The 17,419-nt window shown below is 41.0% G+C and overlaps 1 protein-coding gene across 1 annotated transcript; it reads right to left on the bottom strand.

Annotated features, from left to right (window-relative positions):
* Nucleotides 1–479: 479 nt before the first annotated feature.
* LOC103357173 (probable ribonuclease ZC3H12C) lies at nucleotides 480–4,942 on the bottom strand. Its single transcript, XM_008281602.1, has 5 exons — nucleotides 4,101–4,942; nucleotides 3,670–3,809; nucleotides 3,271–3,505; nucleotides 2,433–2,539; nucleotides 480–1,990 (listed from the first exon to the last, which is right to left on the bottom strand). The coding sequence occupies exons 1-5, from the start codon at nucleotides 4,853–4,855 to the stop codon at nucleotides 480–482; spliced, it is 2,748 nt and encodes a 915-aa protein (XP_008279824.1). The 5' UTR covers nucleotides 4,856–4,942.
* Between the last annotated feature and the right edge of the window lie 12,477 nt (nucleotides 4,943–17,419).

The raw sequence follows: 17,419 nt of genomic DNA, 5'->3' as shown, positions 1-17,419 counted from the left end.
ATTGCCAAAAAAAAAACAAAAACAATAACGCAACAATAACAAAAAGTGCCAAAAAACTGAATACATTTAAAAACTATGTAAATAACTTAAAATTTAACAAATAAATTAGTTTAAAATGAATAACACTGTCACCCTTGAAACACATTAAAAGCCTCCCAAAGCACAGCGGTGTCTTGACTCACAACCAAAAATAGATCAAACATGCAAATTAAACCCCCAAACCTTTCCTCATCTTAAGTGCTGAACTTGCAGGCATATTTATAATAAAAAAAATATGGCAATTTTGGGATTTCCCTTTACAAAAATACCATTTCTATTAATGAGATGACTTCCCTGCAATGACAGTCTGTTAAGGAGTCTGGAATCTTGTGCTTTTGGTTTGTGTATGTCCAACTTGACTTTAATTATTAAGGTGATTGCGAGGGATAAACCTGCAAAAATGAGTAAGGTGAAGCTTTAACTTCACTTTCTGTCTGTGTTCAAGAACCATGCTGCGATTTCTCCAACAAAATTGCAGCTGCAAGCTCCTGAGCATCCATCACATGAGGGTTCCTGGTCATCACTATCCTCACCAAGTCTGGAGGGAAGATGGTGCACAAGTTAACAAACACTCTCTCCCTCAGGTCCTGGTATCGACCTAAGGCTGGAGGTTCCTGGTGCTGAGGCGCCGAAGGCAGGTGGCTCTTGTGGGAAGTGATGGATGGAAGAGGCTGCTGTTTTGGAAGACTTGCTGCTGAAAGGCTACGAGGTGAGGTAAGCGCTTGCTGGCTCCACGGAGAGTGCCAAGCCTTCCCATGGACTTGTGGAAGGTTCTTGTGGGAAAACAGATCATAGCAGGGATTTGTGGGTGGCTGATAATTAGTGTCCCAGTTTACTTGATGCTGTGGTTGTTGGTTTAGCCCAGAGTAGTTTCTTCTAGACTGAAGTGGTGACCCCTCATACATTCTGGAGTCCTGAAGACCACCGTCCTGCCAAAGGGAGCCTGTCAGATTGTGGCCGAATGGGGAGCTAAGAGGCTGGGAGTGAGTGTTGGAGGTCAGGGGTGGATGGGGTGTACGAGGTGGTAATTCCCGGACAAAACTGCTCAGCAATGGATGCTGACGTTGGGGTGGGATGTAGGATGAAGGGGTCTTGAAGGGACGTGGAGATGCATGAGAGGGAACAGACGATGGAGGGTCTTCCATGCCGAAGCCGTGGTGTCTACGCAGTCCTGGAGGAACAGAGTAGCCATGAGGAGAGTGCTGGCCCAGTCCAGCAGAAACGTGGCTTGGAAGCTGAGAAAACTGTCCAGAGTAGTGGTGATGGTGGTGAGGATGGTGGTGGTGGCACTTGGGGCTGTCGTCTAACATGGGGTCAGGGGAGAAAGAGTCTGAGCTGACGCTGCCCTCACTGCTACAGTCTGAAAGCAGTGAACCAGCTCGCAGATCAGCTGGAAAGAAGCATTCAGGAGTCTGGGGAACCACGAGACTGAGGCTTGAGTAGGTTTTCACCAGAGAACGATAGCCTAACTCTGGAGACTCACATCTGTGGTAGGATTCAGCCTGTCTTGGTCCTGAGGCTCCAGCAGCCCTGAAGCTGCTTCCAATGCTTCCTCCAGGGAGCTCGCAGCGGTCCAGACGTCCGAATGATGACGGAGGTCCGCCTGGAGCAGGATGGCCCACAGTGCTACTGCTGCCACTGCTGCCGCTTCCCCTCCGTCCTTCAGCTTTGGAATGGACCTGAAGTCGGTCCTCCATGAGATCAGTGAAGGAGCTCCGAGGACTCTGATTTGACAGTTTATTTCCAACGCTCCGACTTGCCTCAGCTTCAACCGTTTCTTCTGATTTACCGCTTTGGCTCTTCGCCATCAAGGCATTTTCCAACAAGCCTCTGGAAGCTACTGATGAACTTTTGGCACTGGCACGGAGTTCATCAGCCACAGACCGCTGGGGTTGGCTGCCTCTTTCAGGATGGTAGAACTTACACTTGTGGCCATATGTGCACTTTTTCCCTAATGGACGAAAAAAAATCGTATTATTGTGATTGAATTAAATTCTTTTCTAACATCTTGGCCAGACGTCAAGATGTTAGACAGATAAAAACACAACCTTGTGTATAAAACCAGTGCAGTGTTAAAAGAAGTAGAAAGAGCATTTAAAGTTATAAAGGGCAGTTCAAAGAAAGCAAAACTAATCAAATCAAGAAAAGCTCTCTGATAAAAGTGTGCATACTGGTGCATGAGGTATTTAAAGGTCAGAGATATAACCAGGAGAGAGGCCATTTTTCTTTTCTTTCCTTTTTTGGAAATGACTAAAACAAAATCTACATAAAAAAACGCAATTTGTGGCACAAACACCCTCAGCAATCACTCCTTTTTAGAATAGATGGACTTTTTTTTAAATCTATTACAGTTCTTGTGCTACACTGGGAAGAACAGTCAGCGTCTATATTACCATAAGGACACGCCTGCTTTCGGTGTTCAGGAATAATAGGCCTCTTCCTCAGAAAGTTCTCCAGACTCGGTCCGTGGCGTCCCAGTGGGTCATCTGGTGGCATGAATCTGAATGCACAATTTATAGATAAAAATTAGATCCAAATTGTATTTTTTTACTTTATTTTTTTAATCCTGCCTTGTCAAGGACGCTGCAACTCTGACAGCTCCAGCAGAGACTGCATCAAGGATGGTCTGTAGTGATCTTGTATTTTCAGTTTTGTTGTACCAGACAGAATGCAGATTGATCCAGATTCTTTACAGTTTGTATAAACTGCAAGAAAAATAATAGTATTACACATAACAAACTGATCTTTTCTGAGGAAAACTCACATGCATACATATTTGGCACCCACGAACAATCCTGTTCCAACAGAGCAACACAAGTAACAACTCATATACCGAAGAAGATAGCATCTATTTTGATGTTTTCAGACGTAATTTGATCAGCGGTGCAAAAGTGAAGAGAAGACCTTAAATTATTCACCTGCAAAATGACTTGTCCAAACTTTAATGGGCTACAGATTTGGTTTCAAAGTATTTTGCAAAAGCTCTTTATTGTTTGTGGCACACTTTGGATGCTGCAGACAAAAAAAATCTTATTTTCTTTGGCAGATGCTTTTTATGTTAATGGCTAATGCACAGCAGTAACTGTTTTTAATGCACAAATGATTTTATAAAATGTGATAACAAAAATGCATTAAGGTCAATATTTTGTCAAATAAATTCATTTGTGATGTTTTCTTTTCCGCTCTTTAACACAATAAGCCTCTACCTTTGGTTTGGAATGAGTTGCTTACTTGTCATTTACAAACGAGTACATCAGCAGACGTTCGTCTATGAATTTCTTCCACTCTGGCTTCTCATTGGCCAGGTCCCGGTAGTTGTCATTGGAAACAATTATGCCATCCGACTCATAGGCCAGTTTGACAATGAATCTGTCATCGTAGCAAACCACACGGCGTCCCTGCACACGACGAGATGGAGTGAAAACCAGGATCTTCTCTTTTTCTAGTCGACGGAGGATCTCTTGGTCTGAACAAGCACAGGGGACACAGTTGAAAGTTTTTAAATCTTCTGTTTATTATTAAAGAAGATGAGAGATTCCACCTAAACCAGAGGATTAAAGTGCATCCTTTTGGTTGTTTACAGCATCAGTTCATTGTGACGTCAGCCGTTCAAGCTACTGGAGCTGTTACCTGTGATAAGAGCATCAGGACGCGACTGCTCCTTCCTCCAGGCAGGAACAAAAACTGTGATGTCACGATGACCTCGCTCCAAGAACCAATCAACTGCCAGCTGGATGCCTTGGCAGGAGAACACTTCCTTATTTCCATGACTGCATGAGCAGAAAGAAATGTTTGGGGCACAATCAGTGATGCAAATGTCAACAGAAGGAAAGCCCCACAGACAAAATAACACAATGATGCCAGTTCCATCAGCCTGCAGTTCTACATAATGTCTAACTTAGCTTCTGTAAGTTGCGCTGAAATACTATTTTGTCACAAGAGATGCAAGTGAATAGTCACTATTTTCTGTCTCTACTTTGTATACTTTTTTGTTTTGGTGAAGCATCAGTACAGTCATCAATAAAATGTGGCTACATAAGTTTGTCACTTCTCTTCCTCACCTCATGGCTACGTTGCTTCCATCCACAACAACAGGCCGAAGGTTTTCTTTGTCTTCCAGCAGCTTGGATGGACACAGTAGCCGACAGGAGTCCAGAGAAGAGTTGGAGGTGGAGGAGCAGCTCAAAGAGGACGACAAAGATGAGGAGGGAGACTGGGAGACAATCGGACCTCCTTGCTGCTCCATCTCTGTCTTGGTTCCCAGTTTGACTAGCTCTCCCAGTATGTCATTGATGAGTGCGCCAGGGCCCAGTTTCCTCAGGACCAGCAGCACAAGGTCCTCAGAATAGCCAAGCTTGAGAGCAAACTCTAATTTGGTGCGGCAGTCTGTGACGGGGTCAGTGGGAGCTAATGCTTCTGGCTGTGCGGGGTCTCCAGAGGGCTGGTTTGGTGCCAGGTCCAGCCTGACTGGCTGACAGACCGAAGAGGACTCTCTGAGGAGGTCAGGCTGATCTTTAGATTCAGTCTGGAGCCGTTCATCTTCACTGTCAGAGATGGCGCTTGCCTCTGAAAGGTTGCTGCAACTGCTGCTGCTGTAGCTTGAATGAGTGCTAAAACTAGTGCCAGTGCTGCCAATACTGTTACTGCTGTTATTTGAGGCACCAGCTCTGACCTGTAAGACTTCTATATTCTCAGCTCCTGTTGCAAAGCTTGGGCCAGCCTGCCGCTCAGCACCTTCCACATGGAGGTAGTCCAGATCCAGCCCCAGGCTGAGGATGTGGCCTGTTCCATCGTCCAGATGGTCCTTCAGGCCCATGAAGCCGTCTCATACATCCAGCTCCACGCCCTCCGTCGCCTCCCAGGCACCGGACCGACCCCACTGTTACTGCTGATTAGCAACTGCTCTCTGACTGGTCCTGGGAGTGAAGCTGGAAGGAAACACAAGAAGCAACTGGTTAAATTCCTGAGGACTCAGTGAAAGTTGGCAAATTCATTTGAATTTTGAATGTGCAAGAATAGGTTGAGTCTTTGAAGTTTTAATTTATATATGGACAGAATCAATGAATTGTTTGCTGTATAAATCAAAAACAGCCTGTAAGTCTTGATTAATTTTACGTGGTTTTGCCATGTGGTGTATATCTGGATATCTGGAGTATGGAAACATACAAGTTGTACAGTTATGAACAACATCAGCATGTTATCTGATGGTGGTCTGGTTCAGTCTGTCATCAGATCTCAGCCATGTCCAAAAGTGTTAATAAAGCAAGTCTTGAACAGCTTACAGACAAGCTTCTCTTCAGCAAAGGCACAATAAGTAGTGGCATCAGTTTCCTTTATCTGGAAGGTTTCATGACAGGGTTCAAGGTCTTTTATTGGTCACACAGTTATACATGGTATAACACGCAGTGAAATGCGTTGTGTAGCTGTTCCACACCGAAACAATAAAAAGATAAATAAGAATAAGGAACAAAACACACAAGAAATAAGTATATGAATGTTTACATATATAGATATATATAAATTTTATATTTTAAACATTTATATATATATATATATATATAACAGTGCAAAAAGGGAATAAAACAAATAAAGAAAATAATAATACTATAACCATGTATGTATGTACAGGTGAAAAAGGGCAAAGTGACGGGTTTGATTGTTTATTGAGTCTATGGCTTCAGGTTCAGCAGGCGGACTGCCTGAGGGAAGAAACTCTTCCTCATCCTCTCTGTGTTTGCCTTCAGGCAGCGGTAACGTCATCCTGACGGCAGCAGAGAGAACAGTCTGTGGCTGGGGTGGGTCGGCTCACTAACAATCTTCCTGGCCTTTAACCTGCATCGTTTAGTTGGTAAATGTGCTGCAGGTTGGGGAGGGTGGTTCTGATGGTGCGCTCAGCCAAGCGGACCACCCTCCTCAGGGCCAAGAAGTCCTGCTGGGTGCTGCTGCCCATCCAGGTGGTGACAAAGTTTGCCTGCACTACCTGCTCTACCTGATCAGCCTGTTGACATGTGACAAGTCTTTAATATAAAGTCTTGTGATGGTTTTTGACGTTGTGTTTTATGAACAACGCTTTTAAGATTCAAATGAGCAAGCTGAAGACTGTAACCTCCTTTACCTGCTGATCCACCTGTACTGATTTGCATTTTAGCAGTGATGAGCTCAGCTGTCAAACATCAAGTAGACACGTGAGCTAAGAACAAGTACTGCATAAAATATGACCTTTTTCTTTTGTATCTTGTGTTCATATTTCCTTCATGCAAATGATGAACAACTTGACAGAAGTTTGGCATGTGCAGGCAAAATGTTTGTTTTTTTTTAAAGGCCTATAATTGGTAATAGGGCATGTACACAAAACAAACGTCGCTGTATGCAAATATATCATTATTGGCATGCTTCAGACCCATAAAATTAGATATTGTTGTGGCTTGTCTGAATTATTTAAGCTTAACAGACAGACTCCCTAGGTACTTTTGCATGTACTGACATCTCAGTGCATGCATAGTTGGGTCTGACATCGTTTGTTGCCCATGTTGTAATACATTGCCTCCAAGCTAAAATAAAGCAAACCCTTTCATCATGATGAAAGTACGAGCTGTGTCAAAAAAAAGTTCCAGGACTGGTGTCACAAAAGATATATTTCAAACCCAAACTACGAGTTTTCCCCTTCAGACCAGCACATCTACAAAGAGATCCTGTGGCTTTTCCTTTGTTCAGTGCATGAGAAGAGGCGAGAGTTGTGGGACAAGTCATGGCTTAGAAGAACATTGCTGTGTTGGAGCAACCTCTCTATTCACTCCACCTGGCTCCATGTGAATTTTTCCTCTTCCCCAAGCTCAAGGGGATCATCAAGGGGACCCATTTTGAAGACGTGGACGACGGCGCTGCGGGGGATCCACTCCTTCCAGGAGGGCATGGCGGCGTGGCAGAGAAGGCTGGGAAAGTGTGTTAGACTCCAGAGGGAAAACTTGTACTTTGTAGTTTTGTGGATTTGAAATATATCTTTTGTGACACCAATCCTGGAACTTTTCAGACACACCTTGTATATGCATGCAAAACACAAACTAGGTGCTTAGATTGGCAATGATCCAAGAGTAAGTAAGAAGCCTGACAGGACATTGATTGGATACATATTGTGTGATAACTCATTCCCTCTATGCTTTGGCATGTTAGCTGCAGCATAAATGCTGAACTTGTGCTATTAGTTCATAAGAGGGGACTTTTACATAACTGAAAAATAAACTTGTTTGACTGGAGGTATTGCCTCGGGCCCTCTAGTTCTTAAACTGAAGGATGAAGCAGATCTCATGTAATCTTTAGTGTAACAATAACCTCCAAGGAAACTTACTTGTAACTTGTCACACAAATCTTTAACCAAGAGTTCCACACAATGTGCTTCTTCCTCAAAATCTAGCTTAGTGCACATAAAACAAGAAGTTTAAGATAACTGAATGTACATATGACCATACCAGTCTCGAACAGTCTGGTTTGCAACTCATTATTTTTCTACAATAATGAAAAAATACACTCCGGCTTGCTTGTATTTTTTTTAACCAATCACAATTGTATACGATGAAGTTAAATTAACGGTGCCCCTTCAAAATAACAATGGAGGGGATTTTTTCGGTGGAACATTTGCATGCAAGGAGATGAGCACTGTCAATAAAATGGCTGGTTTAACAAAAAAAAAAAAAAAACTAGCAGGGCTACCTTCCTGCATGAGAAAAAATTGTTGGCAAAACCTGAAATTGTGTGGTAGATTGCCCTGTGGTTGTTGTTGGAGTGTGGGGTCAATGGGGTGGTTGTGTGAACAATAGCATGTAGACAGCAGAAGGGGAGGAGAAAGCTGCATGAAATGTGATGCCAATCGCAGGGTTATACCTACAATCTACATATGGTGAGTCAGAGATATTGTATATAAAAGATGAATTAAATGATAGTGATGTCACCAATTGGTTCATAGTCTACCACCTTGAACCTTGAGTTTGCTCCACCTTTCTCCTTTGAAATTGAATAAAACAAACAAAGCGTGGATCAGACTGAGAACTCAAGCACACAACGCACTGTGATATGTCAAGGAAGCCCCATCCTAAACGTATTCTGTAAAGTCTATTTCCCTAAGATGGGAGCATGGTTTACAAATGGAACAGCATACTGTATTCAAAAAGTTGTGAAATTAGTGATTGAGACGATGAACTCATAAGGAAATTTTTTACTGAGGTAACAGAACATGGGAAAAGCAGGGGAATTTTCTCATAGACTCCTATACAATCAGGCTTATTTTTACAACCAGAGGAACTGCCCCCTGCTGGCCACTAGAAAAATGCAGGTTTAGGTTCCATGTTGGCGTCACTTTACAGACTCTACATCTATTATGGTTTGAAACCTGGCCAGCGTTAGTCTCAAACATACTGAAACTAAATTTGAGGATGTTCTGTCGACATGCTTCAGTTTGTCAGATATTAAAGTGTGAATTTTAAAGATTAAACTAAAGTCTGTCTACAGCAATCGCTTCTCATGATTATTCACTTATAACAAAAAGACAAGAACAAATTGTGTCACTGATTCAAAACAGCCATTATTCACCAATATCATACATTCACAAAGCCTCAGCACCTGTCCCACCTACAGAGAAGGTAACAAGCAGCAGCAGGGGGAGTTTTGACCTGCAAACACCCAGAAATGTGCCAAAAAATACTCACTTTGTCTGAATTTAGCTTTTTTTTTTTCCTGGACAATACATTTATCGAGTTGTGTGCCATAATGTATTTGAAGATCAGACATTTTCTTACTTACAAAAGCATCCGACAGTGACAGTGTTACTTCAGTAATTTGTCCTATATGTGGAGTCAGTTGGCCAACATGCCTAATCTACAGCAATCCATCAAGCCTCAGTAAGATTATCCACCATAATATAAAGAATGCATGATCTGTTGTAACAGCAAAGTACAACAATCAGTTCCAACATGCTAAAACCACTCGTGTGCTCCTTTAAAAGGTCAGTACAGACCGATGTAATTTCAAACTACGGTATTTAAAGTTGTGCATTAAAAATACCTAACTATCAGAATGATGAGCCAATACAATACAACAAAGTCAATGTAAGGTTTTATGAGCCTTCCATGAAGGATTCTTGGTTCCTGCTTTGGTAGCAAATGAAAGAAACCCCCCTGATGGTCCTTAAAGGCTCAGTTTCTCCTCTGAGTGTGGCCGACTGGCTCCGCGGGGGTCCACAGATTGGTTGAAACAAAGACGGATCTGTTGTGATGGTGAATTGCTTAGTGACCCCGTTAAAAAAACAACATGTGTTCTTTTGCTCCCATTTCTCCAGCATATGAGGGACACACATGCATTAAACACGCATAATAAAACAACCAAACTTTGGGTTCCTTTAAAAATTCTCCATTCCTGGATCCTGTTCGTTTGATGCATGAATTTGCCTCAGAGCAACATCAGAGCAGATTGTCAAAAATGAACACAATGCGCTTTGGTAAACAGGAAAACATCTTCAAAGAGGGATTTACACAAAGGAACTGACAGTTAGAGATCAGTCATATGATAACTGATGCAAACGCAGCACCAATGATGACTGGTATGATGCTGACGGAGTAGTTAATTCTGACACCCACCACAAACAAATATCAGTATCAGTGTGTTTGTGTGAAGTGTTGTTTATCTGTGGAAATACCCTCGTAGGGTACTTCCAGGGCCTCAAACTGTTCCAAGGCCTTTGAGAAATATATCCAAATGCCTCAGCTATTTAAATAACTGAAACATGTTCTTTAACTTTTGCTCCTATAGGCGCAAATAAAAAGGTTTCAGTCAAACAAAAGTACTTTTTAGCAACTGCAGCACCAGAAAAATAGGTAAACAAAGCCTCAGAAAAGACAAAAACTAACTTTTATTTAAGATTTTGGAAGTTTAAATTAAGATCAGCTCAGTTCCTGAACATAAAATAGCTTCAAACGCATTTGAAAGCTCACAAATAATCTCTGCAGACTTATTTTAATCCACCTGTCTCTGAAAACGGATTCAAAAGAGTTCATTCTGGACACCATATACATGCATATGTGCGGTTATATTTTAGCTCTAATGAAGAATCTCTGCGATCGCAGGCTAAAGCACCGGAAAGCAGGGCCCCTTAATGTCCCGACCTCCGACGTCTAAGCTGCCGCGCCACTGTTTGTCATCCTGAATGCCACAAGAGAGCTGGAATAATTTAGTCCGCCAACAACAAAAGGGGGCACAAAAGGAAGGAGCGAGAGTGAGTTTGTGTGAACCGGGGGGTTGTGGGGGAAGAAGTGTGTCTGGCTTGCTGTCCTTCAACAATGCAGCTGCCACCCAATCTGTCCTCCTGTGACGGGAGCATTGTTCTCTGGGCCGGAGCAGCGTGCACAGACGGAGGCTGGGGGCTTTTTAAAAGCGGTTCACCCCCACACATGCACACAAACATGCCTGGTAATGCAGCGGCTTCAGTTGCAGGCTGCCAGACGGAAGCTTTGAGGACTCAGCAGAAATATGACGGTGACACAGCAAGTGGAGATAAACCCACTCACGTACTGATCACTGCTGTTTGACCTGCGAGGGTGGCTTTCACAGTGTGTGCGAGTTTTAGAAAATGATGTGCTATATACAAGGTCATCTTTATTTTTGGTCTGATTGACGCACTTCTGGGGGGAAAAAAACACCTTTTCAAGAAACATCAGCTTCATATAAAGTTGAAAAGGTAAAAATTATTGAAAGCATTTTAATGGTCTGTTAATTCTAAACCATCATAAATGGGAAAACAAATTAAGAATAGTCAAGTATTGGTAAAAATAAATAAATAAATCATGAAATGTTTTAAAGCTCTGTAAAAAAAAAAGTTAGAGATTACTGTCAGTGCAACGTGTACTGCTGACACTGACACTGACTGCAGACATCTGCACAGGAAGAGCCCGTGTACTTTTTGGGTGTTTTTGGAGCATTGATTTGGGTAAATTTTGCCATGACAGATGATCAGAGTGATTACTAAGTCTCTAGGTTTGACATTTTATTACAACTTGACACAGAAAGGCTTAACAAGCTTCCAATTTGTGGTTTATGCTGTTCTCTGCATATCTAAACTGCAAATATGCAAAAGAACAATAGAATTATAGCAGTGATTTCCTTGTTGATATTTTGTGTGTGCCTGAACTAACCTTTTCTATATTTATAGTGTTATATACATATAGTGCAGGATGCAGTTGTTTTATCAACTGTTGTGTTTGGAATCTGTTTATTTTCGATGAATTCAGATTTGTAGGCTGCATAGCGCTCAGATTAGTATTTATTGTGTTGAAAAGAAAGATACTGCACCTAAATGATGTAGAGCAATAAAAAGATTCTCATGCCTTTTTATGGACTGAGCGTGTTGGCCTACTGAGAGAGCGTTAGGGGGACGTTAGACCAGTAAAATAAAAACTTATGTGGGCTGTAGGAAACTCAGTTTCTTTTCTCTGCACAGATAAGTAACTCAGAGCTTTTTTTTAATAAATGAGAGATCCTGACATTGTCACTTCTCTGAATATTTTTGGAGTCCAGGTTTCATATGTGTTTGGCAGGAGGTGGCTGAGTCCATCCACAGTGAGCAGATGCTGCAGCCTCCACCTCAGTGACCCTCCGGCCTGCTCTGCCTCTGCACCGGGTGTTTCTGATGATCCAGGGTGAGTCCCCGTGGGGGTGTATGGAGGGATGAGCTCCCCTGAGGTCAGACCCTGACCAGTCCCTCAGGGCCGCTGTACGGCTGCCATTTGCTGGCTGAGCCCCGGCAGTGATCCAGTCTGCCACACCAGCGACCGGCTGGGAGGGGGGGACAAAGACTGAACAGAGAGTGGGGGGTGGGGGTGTATATAGAGAGATATATATATAGATATATATATAGGGGTGGGGTGGGGGCCAACAGATGCCTGCTGAAGCCACAGGGGACCTCCCTGAAAGCATCCTCCTCCACCACCCTCCCCATCTTCTCTCCTGCAACTAGTGGTGTCCAGATTCACCCTCAGTGATACATATCAGCACTGTCTGTGTGCTTGTGGGGGGTGTGCCAGAACTCACTTTCACCTCTGAGCTGTGAGACTCTCAGAACGTTGCGTCTGCTTCTGCATCCGTGATGCTGTACTGCAAATGAAAATCTGTGTTGTGTTTTACAGACTGTTTTTTTTTTTTTTTAAATTTTAAAAATACCAATATCAATAAAACTCCAAAACTGAACTGCAAATTTAGTTAATGCAAAATAACATTAAAAGCCTGTAACTTGGTTTAACCAAAAACAAATTAGATTTTCTTTCAAAGAATCTTTTGATGTAAAAAGACAGTTTAGGTACGTTTGTAAATGAATAATATGTTCAGAAATATTTTTCTTTTTATAATGTATACCTTTTTAGTAGAGGAAACGGTTAAAATCCACTATAGTAGAGTTAATCTATTTCTCAAATTAGACACAATTAGTGACAATTAGCAGAAGTATTAGGTCTGTCATTTTACAAAGATTGGTTTCCTAAATGACAAATATCTTGTACCTCTTTAAAAAAGCAATAAAACTTCAAAGCTAAATTGCAAATTTATGTGCCTGATGTGAAACAGCACGAAAGTTCTGTGACATGACAAAGCTATGCAATAAAATATATATATTTTTTATTATTTTTGATGTAGAAAGACTATATAAATACATTAGCAAATTGATTGTATGTTTAGAGATATTTTTCCTTTTTAAAATGTATACTTTTTTAGTAGCTTAAACTGTTTAATTGAACTTTAGTAGTGATTTACTGATCTTGTACCAATATCAAATAGCAATAAAGCTACAAAACTAAACTGCAAATGTGCATACCTGATGTAAAACAACATTAAAAACTTGTCACTTGAAGTAAAAATATTGACTTTTTTAAAATTTTTGTTTTATTCTATTTTTTGTACATTTTTTGATGTTAAACAACTGTTTGAATACTTCTTTAAAATGATTATATGCTCACAAATATTTGCCTTTTTTAAAATTGATGCCTTACCTGATACCGAGATTTAATGGTTAAACTCAATTTTAGTACTATAATATTTTTCTAAAATTAGATAATTTCACATAACTTTGTTGACTAAATGAGAGATATTGTGTATAATTGAAGAAATTTGCAAACAACCATGTGTAATGAATGTGTTTTCATCAGTGTATAATCTAATCTCATTGTTTTTGCACATCTAAATAGCCTTCATTGATCATTATAAAGCCAAATATTAAACGTGATTTCATGCAAAACTTAGGTTAGAAAATGTATTTTAATTCTTGAAAATCATTGTATTATTATATGATGATTTTTACAGCTTCTGTCTTTGTTTTTTGACTCTTTTTTTCTCTTTTCTTTTTTTACAGTGTAACTAAACTCACGATCACGGGCCATCAAATGTGAGATTTAGTGGACAGACTGAAGTCTCTGAGCATCATTCACTCTCATCATTATGCACAATATTGTAACGCTGGTTTGGATGAATTTCATGTAAGTGAAACGAAACCATTGAGTCTGTTGTGAGGGAACCCTGAGGAATCCCCCAAGAACCTCCTGTTAAAAACCACAAAGATCCTTTCACTTTATCTTGATTTCACTTGTGAACACACTCTATGCTGTGTATCTACACTGAGGCCTTCCAAAGTGAAGACTGCATTCTGAAACATCTCACTTGTCTCGAAGTTCAAACGTTTTGGCGTTGTTTTGATTTTAAGAAAAGGTGTAACTTTTAACATGTAAAAGAACTTACCACTGCAGCATCACATCATATGCACATTGGTCACATAAAATGTTGCATGACAACATTGTTTTCAGTGTTCCTTAGCATTCCAAATTCACACGAACCCAAGTAAAACACACAAGAAAAAAGAAAACAAAAAACTCTTACCACACAGTTCCAAGAGAAACAGCAAGGCAGTAGAAAGGCAACAACTCCACTACAATTTCTCTCCTGAAATGCTACCTTTGGTCATTTCAGCCACAACACTGAAAGCCAAAGAAACTAAAAGGAGGAATTTCCCAGTTATGGTGCTGGTAAAGTAAGCCCAGAAGTATGTCAGAATTCCTTCTTTTAAAGGAAGAAAAAGCAAAATCTCAGTATCCACTAGAGAGATGGAGAAAGTAAAGCTGTCAATCCGAGTGGTGCTGAGCAAAATGAGTGTCCTGGGTAAGTTTAGCAGCAGATCAACCCTTTAAGTTGTCCTTTTTGGTTGTGTCCTGAGGCTGTTCAACAGTGAGACTGACAACAGATGGAGTGTGAAGCATCTACCATCCCCTTCCTCACCAGCCAATCAAACGCAGGGATCTGACCACAAACACACACTTTTCCTGTCCTCACCACAACTTGTTCTGTACACCAATCGCCCACCTCTCTGCTAAGACATGGTAGGATAACTCCACCCCACAGACACACACAGCTACACACAGACACACACACACACACACACAACACCAGTCCATCCGCCGGCTCGAGCCTTGAATGGACGAGAAGGCGTGAGTTCACAATGGCGGGGAGGGGGAACACAAAGGAGGGTCCTCGGCAGGCAGCTGCACACAGACACACCAATGCTTAGGGCCATTACACACTAGCACACACACACACAGACTCACAAATACAGATACATGAGGAGAAAGACCGAGTGGAAAAAAAAAAAAAAAACACACACACACACACACACACACACAGAGTACCCAGAATTGAGCTCTGTGGAACACCTGGCCCACTGGAGACGGCTGCTGCCTCCGACCTCTTTGTTTCACGGATGGAGGGGACTGGCTTGACTCAGACAATGAGACAAATTATGTTAAAAGTAGTGTGCGTGCTCCCAAAAATGGGTGTCAGGAGTGTGTGTGTGTGTGTGTGTGTGTGTGTGCGAACATATATGTCCAATGGAAAGTTAGCAGGTGGGAAAGGAAGCCGTGAAGAGAGACGAGTTCGTACTAACGAGGCAAAAAAAAAAGGAAAAAGAGGAGAGAAAAGGCGGAAAAAAGCAAGAGTAGGGCTTTATTGTTTGAAAAGGGTATTACTTTAAGGCCTGAAGAATGGCTGCCTGTCAGGATGGACTTAAACAGTTCCAGTTAGCCACTCATTTCACCTTCAGAGAGCAGGCGGTTTATTATTTTTCCCAACACTGTTGAAAATGGGATCTTCCCTTCAGCGTAGAATAGAACAAGTGTGAATACGCTCCAAAAGAAGCTGTCAAGGAATTGGATCCTTGTCAAATTAGGCATAGAAAGTGCAAACACAAAAATAAGACAAAATAGAGTACACAGCACTGCTTTACTGAAGGGGAGATTGTAATTTACTATTTTAAAAGGACAAGATCAACATTGCTTTGGTTTAGTCTGTTAACATGCTAACTGGCTAATTAGAACCAAACACAAAGCACAGCTCAGGCTGATGAGAATCATTAAAAGTTACACAGGTGCTCGGTCATAACCGGAAAATGGGCCGGAAAATGTGTCATTAGTCAATAGCAAGAATTATCGGTCATTTTAAAATAAAGACCAGCAGGGAAAAAAAGGTTATATTGAACTGAACTTGCTTCTTTTCAATTTAGCTACTTTATTAATCAAGGTACACAAGTCATAATGTTAATAGAAAAACACACAAGATTAAATCAATTACAAAAAATTAAGATAAATAATTGAGGATACAAGGAAAGATTCCACACGCACCTTCAATAAAGACATAAAATCAACTTTAAGATTCACTAACATCAATAAAAACATTATTACGATGAAAAAATTTAAAGAAATGACTGAACTCAACAAATCAAATGTTTCACAAAATGTAAGTGAGAAAAGGAGCGAGAAAGCTCGAGGTTTGTTATTCAAACTATAGAACTTCATTCTTTTATGTCATTTTTTATTTGCACAGCATTTTGCATCTCAAACTACCAAACATTCAATCTAGCAGTTTTTCTTTCAGCGCTATAAAAGAAGTGTCTATGTACATTTTGCTTTTGTTTTATCGGCCAGGATAAGCGAAATCTGTCAGCATCATGCTGCTGTGAGAGGTAAAACTGGAAAATCACCAAAGTCAGAAGGATTAATTCTACAGACAGGAAAAACTTTGTGTACAAAATCCATCTCGTTCCATTGCTCTCATGATCATAGCTCAATATCGCTCAATACTCATCTCGGATGATGCCTAACTTCAAACACGTCACTTGCCCCCCCAAAAAAAAGAATTTGCATTTTCATTTTCAAACTGGGGCTGCAAGGTGACTCGGTGGTTAGCGTCGCTTAATCCTCACTAGGGCCGTGGGGGGCTGGAGCCTATCCCAGCCGACTTAGGGCGAAGGCAGGGGACACCCTGGACAGGTCACCAGTCTATCACAGGGCTACACTTAGAGACAGACAACCAAGCACACTCACATTCACACCTACGGACAATTTAGAATCACCAATTAACCTCAACATGTTTTTGGACTGTGTGGGAGGAAGCTGGAGAACCCGGAGAGAACCCACGCTGCACGGGGAGAACATGCAAACATGCAGAAAGATCCCAGTGCCCCACCGGGACGCGAATTGGCGACCTTCTTGCTGCGAGGCAACAGTGCTACCAACTGCGCCACCCTGCAGCCCCACATAAATTCTAACAAAGTCATAATTTCACTGATTCTAACTTTGGCAAAAGCACTCGTCATGCTGCTGTTGCACAAAGGAGACCAAACTTAGAATCCAGCTAATCTCTGTTGTTTCTATATCAGAAATGACAAACAGATGAACAGATTTGAAACTACAACTCTATATTGTTGCAAAAATAACATCATTTAACATAAATAAGTATTGACTCTGAAATTTTACATAAATGTGTTTGTTAAAAGAAAGATATACAACTATCTATCATAATACCATATTGTTTTATTTTATAGGGAGTTTCATTGTTCTTCATTAAATTTTATAAAACCAAAAAAATCACATGATGTCATGTAAAATTAAGGCTAGAAAAGTATTATAGTAGTAGTATAGAGCATTAAGGCATGTTTATGAGGCAGTTATTTTCTGTTATTGTCCAGATGACTTTTAGCACCCCAGCTGTTGGAATGATACCGTTTTATTACAGTAAACCACTTGATTTAGCTTGATTTTATTACTATTTCTGTCCATAAGATTATGAATGATGTGAAGAAAAAGTCTCTGCTGCTGCCTGTTTCTTTTACTTTATGATACTGTGGCTTTGATGGCGATGGCAAGAACAGCATGGCAGACGTTCTCTTTTTACACTTGAAGATAGAAAAAAAGAAACACATGGCAAAAACAGGAGATTGTCAGTATTTTAGAGATCATCAGTCATGTTTAGAGAGGAGCTCACGTCTTGTTAAGACAAACCAAAGCTGGTTCTCCTGTTGTTTGCACAC

Source organism: Stegastes partitus, unplaced genomic scaffold, assembly GCF_000690725.1.
Source record: "Stegastes partitus isolate 25-593 unplaced genomic scaffold, Stegastes_partitus-1.0.2 Scaffold238, whole genome shotgun sequence".
Taxonomy (NCBI): domain Eukaryota; kingdom Metazoa; phylum Chordata; class Actinopteri; family Pomacentridae; genus Stegastes; species Stegastes partitus.
The sequence above is the reverse complement of the archived record's forward strand: the minus strand, read 5'-3'. Positions and strand labels throughout refer to the sequence as shown.

Coding starts and splice junctions, on each gene's coding strand:
- LOC103357173 (XM_008281602.1), bottom strand. CDS start 4,855: ATGGGCCTGAAGGACCATCTGGACGATGGAACAGGCCACATCCTCAGC. Junction 3,810..4,100: donor GGAAGCAACGTAGCCATGAG/GTGAGGAAGAGA, acceptor CTGCTCATGCAG/TCATGGAAATAAGGAAGTGT. Junction 1,991..2,432: donor AAAGCAGGCGTGTCCTTATG/GTAATATAGACG, acceptor TTCGTCCATTAG/GGAAAAAGTGCACATATGGC.